Here is a 17673-nt window from a genome sequence, read left to right on the forward strand (position 1 = left end):
AGTTGACACGACATTTAATTTTGATAAACCCTCATCAATCTCGGCAAGCTTAGAAAGGAAAGAATCTTGGTGAAACGATTCAGTAGGAGTAATAATAGGATTGGATACCTTTTGAGGAGGTATTAAAGTCGGATTGAATGGGGAGGCGTGTCATTTCGTGCCTCATTAACTGATATGTCATTCTTCAAATCATTATTTCCATTCACCAACGGCTCTGCATGATTAGGTTGTTGCATAAAGTCAGGGGAGCAATTACTTGTTCCGGCTGTAACTGATCCCATTAATTGTGTCATTGAAGATTCGATTTGATTCTTTTCCACGTCAGACGATACTCTTTGTGGTGGCTGAACCATCGTGGTGTCTGCCTGAGCTCACCTTAGAGGGATCGGAGCCTTTGGAGTGGAAGTACTTCCTTTCATCTTCTTAAACAAACTTGGAATAGTGACTATGTTTTTTCGTGCTCGACTAGCAGAAGCTGCACATAGCCAAGGTCCAAACTGCTAGTCTTCAACTTTGAGGGACCCTTCACTTTCTAACCAAGCTTCACAGTCCTTATTGTCATGGTTAAGATAGCCGCACCAATAGCAGATGTTTGGTAGGCACTCGTACTTAAACGAGACCCATAGTTCCTTTCCTTGCCCTAGTGACACCATCCTTCCTCGGCTTAGTGGAATAGTAATGTCCATCCTAACCCGGACCCTCATAAAACTACCACCCTCCACCTCTGTTTTAGACTTCTTAATGATCGTACCAACATTGCTACAAATTCCTTTTGCGACCTTTTGATTCATGAATCTCACAGGAATGTTGTGTACCTGCACCCAAAAGGATGTACAATTGAATGTTAATTCTTCAACTGGCATGTCCTTGTCATATCGTTGCAACACCATGAGGTGTTTGTCAAAGCTCCAAGGCTCATTCGCAAGAATGGTATCAACTTCAAGTTTGTTATCAAAAATGAAGTGGACTATGTGGTTCCCCATATTCTTAACTTTAAAATCATTTTTTGATATCTACAAAGGCTGAAAAGTCGAAGCAATAGCTTCCATATTTAGAGCTCGTCTTGTGAAGAATTTGCTAGCAGTGATGAATTTTGGCGTAGCCATCTCCTCCTCAAGATCGAAGGTTGGCCCTTCTTTGTCCGAAATTGACAAACAATTGCAATGGTTTGTTAGTTCATCCATGACTACTGTGTTTCCACTCCACTCCACCCCCAATTTAAAATATTGAAAATCTAATAGTTTAAGTTTTTTTGTAGCAATTAGTAATTTATCATATTATCATAAATCTGGCTTGGTTACAAGCAAGAAGTTTCAAGAGTATGGAAAAAGTTACTTCTTATTGTGTTACTCATTTTAGACTTTTAGAGAGAGACAGAGAGAGAGAGAGAGAGAAAAGGGGGGAATGGTGTTGATAGGAGTTATCATAGTTTTTAGGTTGAGACATGCCAATGACTTGTATAGTTATTTCATCTTAAAAAGATGAATATTAAGGCTTGATGATAAAAAAGAAGATGAACATAAGGGTAATAAGATTTAGAGCTTAATTTTCTCCGTTTTCGCTCCAATGGATTGGCTAAACATTCCTTTAGAGCTTCTGATTTTGCCGGCACTTGGAGCAAACAGAAAAGTGATTTGTCTACTTAAAGGAATTTAAAGTTTTGGAACACAATGAAAGCTACCCTTTAATCCCTGTTGAGTCCTTGAAGTCAATTGTAATTTCCAAACAGTAATTGAATTAATTCATTAATCAGACTGCCATTGACAAAATTGGGTCAATTCAATATGTGACCTATAATGATGTTTTACTCTTTCAACTTGCTGTAATTTTCAAACTCGAAGTGTCATGCTGGCGGACAGTTGCAACTAATTGAATTATTAAAGCTACCCCTTTTCTTGGCAATAGAATCTAGAATCAGATTTTTATTTTATCCATGACCCAAGACATGTTTTACGTAATGGCTGAGATCATTTAGACTACGATTGTCGGTTTTTATGTTGACGGATGAGCTGCTATATACTTCAAGCATTCATATCAAAAGGTTTTAACAAATTTAGCTTTTAGCAATTTAAAAAAAATTGTTTTATCCATTTTAACGCATCATTTTATAATACACCCAATATTAAATACTTTATCTTTTATCACTTCATATATATATTATTTATATTTCTTTTTCTCTCTTTCTGAAACTTTCATTTAAATAATATTTTATATGTTTACCATCTAGTTTTAGTAAAAAATTTCATTCATGGCACTTTAGTGTAACTAGATTTTAAATATTTTGACACCATTAATATAGTGGGGTTTTTTTTTTTTTTTTTTAGGGTTTTGGATGTAAAATAATATTTTAGCTATTTTAGAATATTTGATGTGAATGTTTAATGGAAAAGAAAAACAATGTGTAGAGAGTTATTAAACAATTAGGTAAGAAAATAGTTCAACCTCTACATTAAACTTGTTATATATTTCATAGCAATTTACATGTTACAAGTTATAAGCCGTTAACTACAACGATTTGTGTTATTTCTCAAAATGATTAACACGTCCTAGAATATACTAAACATGCCCCTTAGTAGGGGTGTGCATGGGTCGGGTTGGGTCGAGTTGAGGGAATTTTTTGACCCAACCCACCATAGTGGGTCAAAAAAAATTCAACCCAACCCATCACATAAGTCCATCCTAACCCAACCCAACCCACAAGGGTCGGGTTGAACCCATGGGTTGGAAAATTTTATTATTATTATTATTAAATTGAGTAGAAAAAAATATAAATATAAATATATTAAAAAAAAACTCAAAGATTAGTATTAATGTAACTCCTTAAAGGCAAACAACACTAATGACTAAACAACAATAGTAATTTACTAGGATTTGTGTGAAATAATTGGCTTTTATATAGAATAAGAAAAGTTAGTTATTTTAAAAAATTTATTAATTATATAGTATATTTTAAATAAATAAATAAATATATATATATATATATATATATATTAAATATATGGGTGGGTCAAGTTGGATTTGATGGGTTTGAAATTTTATGATCCAAACCCAACCCAATCCATCAAGGCCTAAAAACCAACCAAATTTAACAAATTGAATTGAATTGAGTAAATTTTGACGGGTTGATGGGTTGAATGCACACCCCTACCCTTAGAATAGAAATATATCTCCTGCGCCAGGATTATGCACCCTCTCTCTCTGTAACACATGGTTCGGCGCATATGAAAGTTTATGTCGTTGGTAAAAATACTTTATGTCAAATCCAATCAATTTATATATAATCTGGATATTACACATCTCTACTCGCTGAAATCTAGATAATTGAGTGAAAAAGTTAAAATCATTGTGCGGGATGCAGTGGGACTAGAATTCTTTGCATGCATAATACTGTATTCCCAATCAACTTTTCCAACAAATGAAGAACACACTCATAATAAATAAATCAGTGCGGTGCTAATAAGTAATAGATAGTAATATTAGACTAATAGGTTACTATCCAAAAATTCTCTTAGCCCCCCATCAACATTGAAGTTGAACTACCAAAAGAAAAGGAGGAGAAGAAGTTCATCAAAAAGAAAGTCAAACAAGCCAAGCAGGCCGGGAAGCGACGTCGACATCATGATCTCCTCACGTACTGCACAACTGAACATGCAAAGCTGTATTGGGGCCCGTACACGAGATCCGATAGCTGCTGCACATGCCAAGATTTGCATGTCCCATCTACATATCCTTTTTTCTTTTTTTCTAGTTTTGACTGTTTTAGTTGTTGTACAAATATCTTCCACCATATATATATGTATAATTTGACCATTCCCTGTTGGCTTTCTCGATCTTCTGCAGCTTATCACGGACAGTTATCTAGCACAACATGCAAGACCAGTGTAAATGAGCAGTGGACTACCACCTATTTGTAGAAAATAAAACACTTTTCCTTCTATTATACTAAAAAGCTTAAAGCTGTAAAGCTTATTAGAAGTTCTGGAATTTGGAGCCTACAAATACAATATTCTAAGTTTTATTGTAGAGACTAGAGAGAGAGAGAGAGGTACACAAATCACAATCATGTTAGCGAATTCATATCCAATGTTGACCTCTGCCTGTGACTACTACAGTTTGCGTGTTCCTCTAAATTTTGACTTGTTCCCTCACTTGTTGCCCAGGTGCATGACACCACATGATGTTGTAATAAAGTTTGGCCCTCACTTTGTTGGACAATTTTCTGGGATAATTGGTGAGAACTGGTAATTTAACCCAGTTGGGTTTATAAAGCTACTGTAAAAGATTGAGGTCCTGATGGCTCGTTGGTAGCTTTTATAATTTTCATAAACATATTATGACATTAATTTGGACTTTAATTTGGGGGGAAATGGAGAAGAGGGTCCTCGCTTCAGCTACCTACAAGTCTGTTTAATTTTTTGAGTGAATCTAGCTAGTAGGGACACACAATATTGCCATCTACCATGTGAGTGCACCTATAATTATTTAAGGTAGTTAGCGGACTTGGACCAACTTTGCTGGAGGTTTTAGAATTTGGTAGGAGAAGACGCAATAGAAATGTCCCTCATGTTACGTAAAGATTCATATAAAATGTCCATTAGAAAGAAGTGCACAACAACCCTCTTTCCTTCTCTTTTAAGTTTTCCCGTTAAAGAATGCATGGTCAGTTAAGGTACATGTGACAAACGTTTGTAGGAATATGCCAATTTCTTCGGTTTAGTCCAAAATTTGTGGTCCATTTTATTATAAGAATATACTTGTTCTATTTTATATGCTTACTTTTTAAAATATTCCACATCAAATTATTTATTTTATATTACATTTCATTCAAATATCAATTTTTTTAAATTTATTTAATTATTTTTCTTTCTTCGTACACAAACACCACCATCCATTCTCCTCCTTTGTCCTCGAGATATGTAAAAAAATAATAAACAACTTAATACAAAATGAATAATATAAGTATAAATTTATACGGTTATTATAATAAATTTATAAATTTATATAATTATACATGTAAGGACCTAAAATTCACAAACTCGTTAAAACGCCTACTGCAAGTTTCTTGATCAAAGATCCTTATACAATATATTTGGTAGAGAGGGTCCAACAACAAAAGTCCCCCCTTCATCTCTTTCAGCCCCTATTTATATAATTCGCTCCTATCATCTCAACCTTACACCTTGCCATCTATCAAGTTTTTCCTCCCGACACTGCCGTTCTGCAGTAACAAAACTCCAACTCTGCGTTATACACTGTTCAGGTCATATCTTCATTAATGCAGCGGACAAAGCTGGTATCTTCTCATTAATGCGGCCAGAAAGGTTGGTGCCAATCATTCAATGCAATCTCCTAGGTTACACTGCCACCTTCAGATATGTGCAATACGTCCCTTACGTCACCAGTGTCCATGCCATCTCATCTTCGGGAATCGTCAGGTGAATTTCCCTATTCTTTTATATCATCTTACTTGCTACGTGTCAGCCTTCCCTTCCTCGGGTCCTCGGGCTTCTGGGTCCTCGGCACCTCACAACAGCCCCTTCAACACTTGAGCTATTAATCATAAATTAATAACCAAGTTTTAACTTTGCATACACGCTTCTTACCTGTCCCCTTGTTTTCACACGTACAGACGTCTTTTCACTGCCCCATGACCCGCGTCTGGCGCCTCGTATCCCACAATGGAGCATTTATGGAATCTGGCGTTTCTTTTCCCGCTCACGTTCTACGGCTGGATGGGTAATGTACGGTTCAGATCCCGCTTTCAATTATGAGCGGGAAAGTTACCGCTCTTATTTTTTTTTACCCCACCCCTATAAAAGCAAACCTTTTGGCTGGATGAAGCTCATTTTGGCATTCTGAAGGATTGAAAGAAGAGTGAGCTCCCGAGGACCATCTTTAAGCGATCTTCAGAGGTGTGTTCATTTTCCTTTCGTTTCTCTCTATTTGCTTGCTTTTCTCTTCTTGCCGCGGGGATTAATGGGTAGGTACGCTAAGCTAGTAAACACAGATGAGGCGAAAGCCGCCTTTAAAAACTGATATAGGATTCCCGATGATGTAGATATTACGTACTGTGAGGAAGAAGAGATTCCACTCGTGTCTCGGCCTCCTGAATCCGTTTTGATTCCGATGATTGCCTTTATCGAGGGGGGTATGGAAATTCCTATGGGTAGAGTAACTAGGGACTTTCTAATAAACTATAGGCTTACCCCCTCGCAATGTTCCCCAAACATCCTTAGAATTTTAGGATGTATAAACGCCCTTAACCGAAAAATGGGGACCAATCTAACCTGGCAGGATGTAAATTGGGTATATAACTGTCAAAAAGGGGACAGAACTAAATACTATATGAAGTGTAGGATCCCCTCCGTTAGGTTGATTTCTTGTCTACCTGATTCAAGCAAAGGGATGGATGAAGATTACCTTGTCATCTCGGGCAATTGGCATGACGGTTTACACTGCCCTACCCAAGAAGGGGTGCCAGGTAGGGTTCCCGAGGACTAACTTAGTACTTAGGATTTAACCAAATTCCTTTTATGTGCTTTGTACTACTCTAACGTATTTATTCTTAACGATTTCGTTCCTTATTACAAACGATTATCATACCGCTCTGAACTTGTCTGCTGTGAACCGTGCCGATCTGAACAGGATTCTTCGATCAGAGATATTTATACACCGGGACGGACAACTCCGAGCAGCCCACATCATCCTCGGATACACCCCATCCACCAAACGTTTCCAAAGCCCGAAGAACGTAATAAGAGCAAGGGATCTACGCCTTGCTCAAATTGACGTTGCGGCCCCGGGATTCCTACTGCCCGCACCTCCACCTGCAGGAACTCAAGACGCACAACTTCCTGCTCCTCTTGCCGCGCAATTGCTTTATCCTCCTTTGGACCAAGCTGCTAATCTTGCCGCTGAGGAGAGAGTTGCCACGCCCGAGCCAAATCCTCCCGAGGTGACCGAGCAGGATTTTGAAGTGTTCTACCGTCCAGACGCTCCTTCTAGCTCCAATCCATCAACCAGTACAATGGGTTTTCAAGAGAAAGAGCCCGACCTGTTGGCTTTACTGCAGGCGCATGCAGGCGACTCTTCTCCGGCGATTCCGGTCCCACCTCGTCCAGTTACTCCGGCCGCTACCCGTGCACCTTCCTCGGAGGTGGCGGAAAAAAAATGAAAGAGAGGCCAAAGTAGCAAAAACGTGATAGAAATCGAAGAAGGGGAAAGTGTTGACCTTTCCACTAAAGATACCAGGGCTGGGAAAGCCCTTTCTAAAAAAGCTGCTCCTACTGGTTCGTCGAAGGACCCCAGTAGTGAGTCTACAAAGAAGGCGTCAGCCTAGCGACCCAACTTCACCCTCAGCTCGGGTAGCCCGATTTTGGATGATGCTAACTTGAGGGACCCAAAGAAGGGAAGCTCGAGCCTGGTGGCCGAGTGTTTGGAGAAGGCTCTATGCCTTCCCGAAGATATGGCCGAGTTGCGGTCCTTCCGCAAGAGAGAAGTTTTCCTGTCTTTAAAACAGGATTTAGCCAAGGTATTCTCTAAGTCTTTGCAAATTCCATTTATGAGTTTAACTCTTTATTATGACTAACTCTATTAATTCGAATATATCATAGGCGGTCCAGGCTTCATTTATGGCTGAGGAGTGGGTAGATCACTCATTGGATCTTGCCCGAAAAGCTGATTATAATGCCGAGGCGGCAGTGAAGGCACAAAAAGAGGCCGAGTTAAATTTAAAAGAGACCCTCACTCGCCTGTTCGAGGTAGAAAAAGCTCACAAGAATGCTGAGTCGGCCCTGAAAAGTTATGAGTCGCAAGCAAATCTTGCTCTTGAGGCCCAAAAACAGGCTCAAAGCAGACTCGCCCTCACTGTTGTCGAGCTCAAACAAGTGCAAGGATTGCTGGCTACCAAGGAGCAGGAACAGGTCGCTGCTGAGCAAGCGGCGTACGATGCTGGAATGAAGAAAGCCTCTGACAGCTTAACTGCCCAACTTAGAGGGGTCGCCAGAGCGTTCTGCTCGGAGGTGTGGGGCTGTGCTTTAGACGCTGCTGGGGTAGATGCTGACGCTGTACTCCGAGCTCCCGATAACATTTACTATCCCCCAGCATTGCGCTTAGCTCCCGCTCCCCCAACGGCGATAAGTGATCCTGCAGTGCACATCTCTACTCCTAATCCTTCTGATGCAGTAGCCACAAAAGACCCCTCTCCCACAGCCCAGCCCGTGGAAGAAGTAACTGAGGGTGATGTGGCTGAAGAGCCAAAAAAGAAGAAAAAAGATAAAGAATCAGAAAAAAGAAAAGACAAGCAGCCTGTTGCTTAGTCATTCTTTTGTTATTATCCTCTTCTCTTTTTTTATTTGCGGATGTAAGGGGTTATATGATTGCCCCATTTTTGTAACAAATACTTTTTAAGAAATTAACATTAGCCTTTCTCCTTTTGTGTCATGCACAACTCTTATTGCAATGCGCTTCCATCTAACTGTCACCTTGTACGCATCCAGATAAAGGCTTGCTTAAATTAACAATCATAATATGACTTCAAAGTTGTTCATTATACTTGTGACTTTAAGAAACACAGAAAGCTTAACCTGGGCACCATAATTTCACCACCTAACCCTTTTTGACGTTTGAAAAAGAAGGCATGAAGTTCAATATGCTAACGAGCGACAAGGCTTAATGGTTTGTTTATGCTAATGCTTTGCTGCTTGAGAGTCCTTAGCCTTGATCTTGTTGGATTTATGACTATTGAATTATGGTCTGCGGAACCGAAGAAGAACAAAAATCAATTTTGCACTTATATTTGTGCAAGTGGTTAACTTCTCTTAGACTTGTGACCCGAGGAGCCGAACAAGAACTAAGGTCAATTTAACACTTGTGTTTTTGCAAGTGATTAATTTCTCTTAGACTTGTGGCCCGAGGAGCCGAACAAGAACTAAGGTCAGTTTAACACTTGTGTTTTGATTGATGCTGAATTGATACGAATGGAAATCACACATACACATCTTTTAGCACAAAAAGAGGTTCTTTTCTCAATAATAATAATGTCGTAAATTATTTACATTCCAAGGGCGAGGAATCACCCTTCCATCTAGATCTTCTAAACGATAAGCCCCTATACCTGTTATTGAGGTAATTTTATACGGCCCCTCCCAATTAGGACCCAACTTTCCCCAAGCAGGATTTTTTGCTACCCCCACTACTTTTCTCAGTACCAAGTCTCCTGGTACCAAGGGCCTGGACCTAACTCCCTTATCGTATGTCTGCTTAAGCTTATGCTGATAGCTGCCCATCTTCACATTGGCTATTTCTCTCCTTTCCTCAGTAGTATTCAAACAATCATACATCCTCTCGTGATTGCTTGCCTCGTCATACTGGTCGGACTTCAAGGTGGGAAAACCCGATTCTAATGGTATTATAGCTTCCATTCCATACGTCATTGAAAAGGGAGTCTCGCCTGTCGATCTTCAGGGTGTAGTGCGATAAGCCCATAATACATGAGGTAATTCTTCTACCCAGCCTCCTTTAGCATCATCCAATCGTTTCTTCAAACCTGCCAAGATGACTTTATTTGTTGCTTCGGCCTGACCATTTCCTTGAGGATAGGACGGTGTTGAATATCCATTTCTTATTCCCATTTCTGCGCAGTACCGCCGGAAAGCCTTGCTATCAAATTGAAGCCCATTATCAGAAATCAAGGTATGAGGGACTTCGAAGCGAGTTATAATATTTTTCCAGATGAACTTCTTCGCATCCACATCCGTAATGTTGGCTAATGGCTCGGCCTCTACCTATTTCGTGAAGTAATCCGTGCCGACAATGAGCCATCTCCTATTACTCGTTGCCCGAGAAAAAGGTCCGACGATATCTAAACCCCACTTAGCGAAGGGCCATGGGCTGGACAACGGATTTAAGTTACCTCCTGGTTGATGTATGTTTGGTGCGAATCTTTGACATTGATCACATTTCTTGGCATAATCTTGAGAGGTTCTCTGCATGCTTGGCCACCAATACCCTTGAGTCATGGCTCTATGAGCTAATGATCTTCCTCCAGTATGGCTCCCACACACACCTTCATGCAATTCTTCCAGCAAAGGTTCCACGGCTTCAGGATGTACGCAAAGCAGGTACGGCCCTGTATAGGAACGCCTATAAAGTTTTTACTCCTCTGATAGCCAGTAACGGGGAGCGCTTCTTCGTACCTTCTCGGCCATCGTTCCATCTTCAGGTAATATTCCGTGCTGCAAGAAAGCTATAATTGGGTCCATCCAGCTTGGGCCTACATGAACGCTGTGAACCCGTACTGCTGAGATGCTGGTCAAGCTAGAGGTCAGTAAATCCTCCACCATGACCATACGCGGTAACTTCGAACCCAGTGAAGTGGCTAACATTGCTAATGAATCAGCATGAGCGTTATGTCCTCTTGGGACTTGTTGTATCTTGAAACTCTCAAACAAACCCAACACCCCTTGGACTCGTTTAAGATAGCTTTTCATTCGTTCATCTTTTGCCTCAAATTCTCCATTTACTTGTCCTACCACTAATCGGGAATCGCAAAACAACCTTACTACCTTTCCTCCCAAGTGTTTAACCATTTGGGCGCCCACCAAGAGAGCCTCGTACTCGGCCTCATTATTAGTGGCCGAGAATCCCAACCTTAATGACTTCTCAATGACTAGCTTTTCGGGAGATATTAGCACAACTCCAACTTCGGCTCCTTTTTGATTTGATGCCCCATCTGTGTAGACCTCCCAAGGAGTGACGTTTTCCATCCCAATGGACATTACTGTCATTATGGTATCCTCATGGTTAATCTGACCTTCTGTGAACTCGGCCACGAAGTCGGCAAGGATTTGCCCTTTGATAGCTGTCCGAGGCATATACTTGATATCATAAGCTCCCAGTTTGGTTCCCCACTTTGCTACATGACCCGTGAAATCCGAATTCCTCATGATAGCTTGCAGAGGCAATTGAGTGAGTACTACTACGGTGTGAGCTTGGAAGTAATGGGGCAATTTCCTTGTTGCATGCACCACGGCTAGAAGCGCTTTTTCCAACAGTAGATATCGCTGTTCTACTTCCTGTAAAGACTTGCTGATATAATATATTGGTTTCTGGACCCCATCATCATTTCGTATTAAGACAAGACTTACGGAATGATTTGTGACGCCTAGGTAAGCATATAACACTTCTTCCTTCTCGGGTCTTGATAATATTGGTGGTCTAGATAAGTATTGCTTTAAGTCCTCGAAAGCCAAGTTGCATTCATCAGTCCACCGAAAATCTTTCCACTTGTGCAAAAGGCGATAAAATGGGCGGCACCTGTCTGCGGACCAAGATATGAACCTGTTCAATGCTGCAATCATACCAGCCAATTTCTGCACTTCTTTCGGATTACGAGGAGAATGCAAGCCTAAGACAGCCTTAATCTGATCGGGATTAACTTCAATTCCCCGATGGGTAATCATGTACCCTAAAAACTTTCCCAAGCCCACTCCAAAGGAACACTTTGATGCATTCAAGCGTAACTTATACTTTCTTAACACCGAGAAGGTCTCCTGCAAATCTGTCAAATGGTCTTCTGTCCTCTTACTTTTAATTATCATGTCATTGATATAAGCTTCCATATTACGCCCCAACTGCGCATCAAACATTCTGGTAACCATCCGTTGATAAGTGGATCCTGCATTCTTTAGACCAAAGGGCATCACTCGGTAATGGTAGTTACCATTAGGGGCACGAAAAGCCGTTTTCTCCTGATCATTCAATGATAGAGGGATCTGATGATACCCTTGAAATGCATCCAAGAAGCTCATTCTGGGGTGCCCCACAGTTGCATCCACCAATTGATCAATTCTGGGTATAGGGAAGGGATCCTTGGGACATGCCTTATTCAGATCTGTAAAGTCAACACAGACTCTCCATTTCCCATTCTTCTTTTTTACCACGACAGTATTGGCCAGCCACTCAGGATAGAAGATCTCTTTGATCGCACCAGCTTGCTTTAGCTTACCAATCTCCTCTTTAACTGCCTCTGCATGCTCTTGAGATGCTCGCCGAGGAGGCTGCTGTCTAGGCGTTGCATGGGGGTTAATATTCAAATGGTGGTAGATAACTTCTGGATTAATTCCTGGTACGTCATAAGTCGTCCATGCAAAAACATCAATATTATCCCGCAAGAATTGAACCAACTCCTCCCTTTCCTGTATCGGCAACTTGGACCCGACTTGGAAATATTTTTCTTTATCTACCCCAATAATTACCCTGTCTAGCTGCTCGGCAGAGCCCTCATCCTCATCCAGGCCGACTTCCCGATCAACCTCCTTTAATTGCTATGATGTCTCAAGAACTTCCCCTTCCAACGCTCCTCGGCACGTTCGAATGGTGGCAGACGTTAGACATTGCCTGGCTACCATTTGACTGCCACGTAATACTCCCACGTTCCCTCGTATAGGGTACTTCACCATCACATGCAAAGTAGATGAAACTGCCTCCATTGCATGCAGCCATGGTCTAGCCAAAATGGCCGTGTACGGGGAGTATGCCATAACAACTATGAAGTTCACCTGTACTTCGGAACCTTCCACCTGTACAGGTAACTTAATCATTCCTCGTGGGATTACCTGCTTCCCATCAAAATCGACCAACGGATGATCATACTTTTCCAAATCTTCATCTTTCAACTTCAAACCATTAAACAGATCAGGATACATGATTTCTGCACCACTTCCATCATCCACCAAGACTCGCCTTACATCATATCCCCCAATACGAACCGTCACCACCAAAGCGTCATCATAGGGTTGATATGTGCCCTCTTTGTCCTTATCGGAAAACCCCAATACCGGCGTCCCCGAGAACTTCATCCTTTTATCGGCTTGATTACTTTCGTCCATGACGTCATTCCCACAACTGTTTTGAATAGTCATGACCCGAGAAAGTGTCCCAAACTCTCCTCTCGGCTGAGCCAAGATGACGTTAATAGTGCCTAGCGATGGCTGAGGGGCCTGACCCCAATATTTCCGAGTGCCTTGCTGGCCCCCTTTCCCGTCCGGATTAACCAATAAATGATTGATCTTTCCAGCCTTAATCAAGTGATTCAGATGATCGCGCAATGTCCGACAATCCTCCGTGGTGTGTCCCTTATCCTGATGGTAATGGCAGTGGAGGTTTTGATTTCTCGTGGATGCATCTCCACTCATCTTGTTGGGTGGCCTAAAATATGGCTCATGCCGAATTTTCTCCAGTATGTGATGCACGGGTTCCTTAAATAATGAGTTAATTAGAGGAGACTCGGCGGTCCTCGGATGGCTTGGAAAGTCTCGTTTGGGCCGACTACCTTGAAACCCCCCTACCCGAAGATCCTTTCTCTCCAGATACCCTTTCATTTTTCCTTTGCTTTGCATTTGATCTTCTTCCACCCGTTTATACTTATCTATCCGGTCCATGAGCTGACGCATATCTATCGCGGCCTTCATTGTCAAAGACTTCCTTAACCCATGCTCCGTGGGAAGACCCACCTTGAAAGTTCTCACAGCTACACTCTCCACATCCCCATCAATCCCATTATACGTTTCCCAATATCGGTCGGAGTAGGTTTTGAGTGTTTCGCCTTCCCTCATTGACATAGACAGTAGAGAATCCAAGGGTTTTGGAATCCTAGTTCAAGTTATGAACTTTGCTCCAAATGCCCTAGTCAATTCCTCAAAAGACCTCAGAGAACCTTCTACCAAAGCATCAAACCACCTCATAGCCACGGCCCCCAAACTGGAGGGAAAAACTCTACACATCAATGCCTCATTATTCGAATAAACGGCCATCTTCTGACTAAAATGACTAACATACTCTACAGGGTCAGTCCTCTCGTTATACATAGTAAAGATGGGTTGTGAAAACCTATGAGGTAGCTTTGCCCTATTTATCTTGGCCACAAAAGAGGATTTGGAAATTTGCCTCATGGCTTTACCCATTGCATCATTCCCGTCATCGTGATATATCCCATCAGTATCAGGCATCCTTGTCTCCTTCTGCTGCTTTGCCCTAACGTCCGAAGACACACTGACACGGGTAACACTTCGAGTAGGCTCAAATACTGGGGGATCACTTCCTCTGAGGTTTGCTTCCGAACTGTCACTGGAAGAGCTAGCATTACTCTTGCGCCTCCGCTTCCTACTATCATTGCTCTTGCGTAAGTAAGCTATCTCAGATTGCATTTGTTGTAATACATCGTCGCGAGACATATGTCCCTCAGTCAGTGATTGCTGCTCAGCCCCCTGACCGCCATCATGTGCTTTCACCACTCCTGAGGTATGTCCCTTCCCTTTGTCACGCTGGAGACTTACAGCTACGTCCCTGCTTCGTGAACTTATTGATTCCTCCCCCTCTTGGTACGCTTCAGCCATCTATTCCTATACTACGTTGTTGTTCCCACAGACGGCGCCAATTATAAGGACCTAAAATTCACAAACTCGTTAAAACGCCTACTGCAAGTTTCTTGATCAAAGATCCTTATACAATATATTTGTTAGAGAGGGTCCAATAACAAAAGTCCCCCCTTCATCTCTTTCAGCCCCTATTTATATAATTCGCTCCTATCATCTCAACCTTACACCTTGCCATCTATCAAGTTTTTCCTCCCGACACCTGTCTGTCGGTAACAGAACAAAACTCCAACTCTGCGTTATACACTGTTCAGGTCATATCTTCATTAATGCAGCGGACAAAGCTGGTATCTTCTCATTAATGCGGCCAAAAAGGTTGGTGCCAATCATTCAATGCAATCTCCTAGGTTACACTGCTACCTTCAGATATGTGCAATACGTCCCTTACGTCACCAGTGTCCATGCCATCTCATCTTCGGGAATCGTCAGGTGAATTTCCCTATTCTTTTATATCATCTTACTTGCTACGTGTCAGCCTTCCCTTCCTCGGGTCCTCGGGCTTCTGGGTCCTCGGCACCTCACAATACACATAAGTTATTTTTGGACAAAATTATTTAAATTCTACATTTTTTTTTTCATGCTCTGAGGATTAAGATTACCTTTGTAAATGCCTTAATACTCTATTAAATGGGCCATGCCTGGCGAGAGAATAAGTGGAATCGGACCTCCCCAATTTATACACGCCCATATTAATGGGCATAGGCAGAGTAGTTGTATTCCTGTCAGTACTGTACCTTAACCTTAGTAGGATACAGCAAATTCAACTAGCTGGGCTAGTCATATACCATCATTAGCCGACCTATTTATATTTGGTTTTTTTTAAAAAATTTTTTTTTATACATCAATAATTAGGAGTGGAAGATTCAAATTTTGGATGTTTCAAACCGTTAAAAGTATTAGGAAGTATCAATTAAGTTAGAAAATTAATTATTTCAAATTGAAAAAGTAGTCAAAGAATTTTATATATAAGATAATCACTTGACTTATTAACTATTACAGTTTGCTTGTTTGATGTTATTGACCTAAAGTTAAAAGTTTGAGACTTTAAGTTTTGGGTGATGTGTTACATATTCACCTAAAGGATTATTTGAGTGCTTGTTAGTTTTTGTCTTAATTTTTAGTTTTTTGCTTGTTATAATGATAATAAATATAATTTCAACTTTCAAGATTAACGCTATTTTCTTTATAGAATAGGTACTCTTCTATATACCTTTTCAATTTTATTGTAATTATGAAACAAGTATTTTTAGTCATAAATATTGCCAAAGTTGGGTTTCACAAAAAAAAAAAAAAAAAAAAAAAAACAAAAGATGTTCTTTTAACAGAAACTTTGATTTGTACATTGGAAGATAAATAGTTGTAACATTTAATATAGAATAAATCATAGATGATTATTGTGCTTTTAAAAAAAAAAAAAATTGAATTCTAATTTGATATATCAAAATAATTGAGTAGAAATGTAGTAATAAATAATCATTTTGTAACTTTTTTTGTTTACATTTTTTTAATACTTGATATGTACTAATTAGTTCTCATATATTAATTTAGTTTTGAATTTTAGTATATTTCTTATTTTTGGATGGTCAAAATTTTTTTTTAATGCTTTTAATTTTAGAAGTTAAGCATTGGTGGTGTAATGATAAGTGCCTTCCATCCAAAACAATAATCTTGGCTCCGTCTTTCGTTACATAAAAATTCATAAGATGTGTATTGATAGTTGGGTTCCTTGTTAACTTTTTTTTTCTTCTAGCCCTAAACAATCATTTGTGGTTTTCCATGAATTTATGTCCTTTGTGGCATTAAAGGATGAAATATTGAAGAGAACTTGCTACATCCTGACAGTCTATCAGTCCATTAAACCTCCAATGAACTAAACAAGCCGATATCATTATTTGATTAAAAGGGTTTGACTGCCGGCCCACTAAAGATGGATATTGACGTGACAAATTCATACATACTCACTCTATTGGGCCTGGCAGTAACGAGTCCTCATCAATGAGTCCTCATACATACTCACTCTAACGATGACTGCAGGCTGAGCCAGGTTTAACTTCTTAGGCCCATTTGATTTCGGCCCACTTGTACATTTTGTTTCGTACTCTTCTCTACTCTCTAGTCCCAAACATGCACATTAAATAGATTTTTTTTTTTTTTGCTAAATAAAAAAGAGGGTTTCCAATGTGGACATATTAGATAAATTTATAATTAGGTTTGGTTATTAATTTGATTCTCAATTATTTAGAAAATTTGAATTCCGGTAACTTTAACTATTAATTGTGTTAATTCCATCATTAACTTTCAAACTTATATTTATTTCATTTTTGGATCTCATTTCTGTTAAAATTCTTAAATAGCATTTATCTAACTTAGCAAATGGAGCACATGTTGGATGGAAATCATGGAACTTCATAAATACTTTCAATGAGGATCTTGTTAAGATTTTAAAGGAGAACAGACATGAGGATGAAATCAACTTGATTTTAAAAACTGAGATACAAAATTGATGAAGTTAATAGTCAAGCATACAAGTTGAATCTACATTAATTTCACCTAATTATAATCATTTTAGCTCAGTCCAAACTTTATTTATGACTTAACAACACCAATGCATCTAGACAAAACAAAATGAGTTTTTTTTTTTTTTGGTTGATAAATGTGATAATTTTGAATTTATAGTCAATTGAGATAATTGGAATCCTAAAATGATTTTTTTTTTAATTTCATAATTTTTTAAGATGATAAGTTATTCTTCATTTTGAGCTTCCTCGTTGTCAAAAAAGAAAAAAAATGAGCATCCTCAATAAGATTGCTAAATTGACTAAAAAATCAATTTAGCAATTAATACTCTCAAAATGCCTTGCATAGCAAAGAAGCTAAACTCAAAATAAATTGAGTATCAAATACAGTGAGTTGCTAATTGCAATAGATAGCATTCACTGTAGCTTAAAACTTTTTTTTTTTTTTTTTTCCCTTCCAGGGAGCACTATAGCTTAAAACTTAAAACAAAAAAAAAAGTTTTTTAATTTGTGGTGTTAAAAAAGTGGTATTTTAATGTATTGATGGTTGTAATTTCTATTTTATTGTGCTGGATATATTATTTTATGGTGTTGTTTATGTTATTTTAATGGGTAGAATATTAAAATAAAACCATATTGAGTATATTATAAAATATAATGTTAAAAATTAAAATAAATAAGTTAGTGTTTTGATTTGTAAAAAAAAAGTTAACTTTGTTGTA

At 39.5% G+C, this 17673-nt stretch overlaps 1 protein-coding gene across 1 annotated transcript; it reads right to left on the reverse strand.

The window, feature by feature from the left end:
• Nucleotides 1-500: 500 nt before the first annotated feature.
• Nucleotides 501-983, reverse strand: LOC142612063 (uncharacterized). Its single transcript, XM_075784194.1, has one exon. It carries the CDS (start codon nucleotides 981-983, stop codon nucleotides 501-503), a length of 483 nt encoding a protein of 160 aa, XP_075640309.1.
• Nucleotides 984-17673: the final 16690 nt, after the last annotated feature.

The sequence above is a fragment of the Castanea sativa genome, chromosome 10 (assembly GCF_040712315.1).
Source record: "Castanea sativa cultivar Marrone di Chiusa Pesio chromosome 10, ASM4071231v1".
NCBI lineage: Eukaryota > Viridiplantae > Streptophyta > Magnoliopsida > Fagales > Fagaceae > Castanea > Castanea sativa.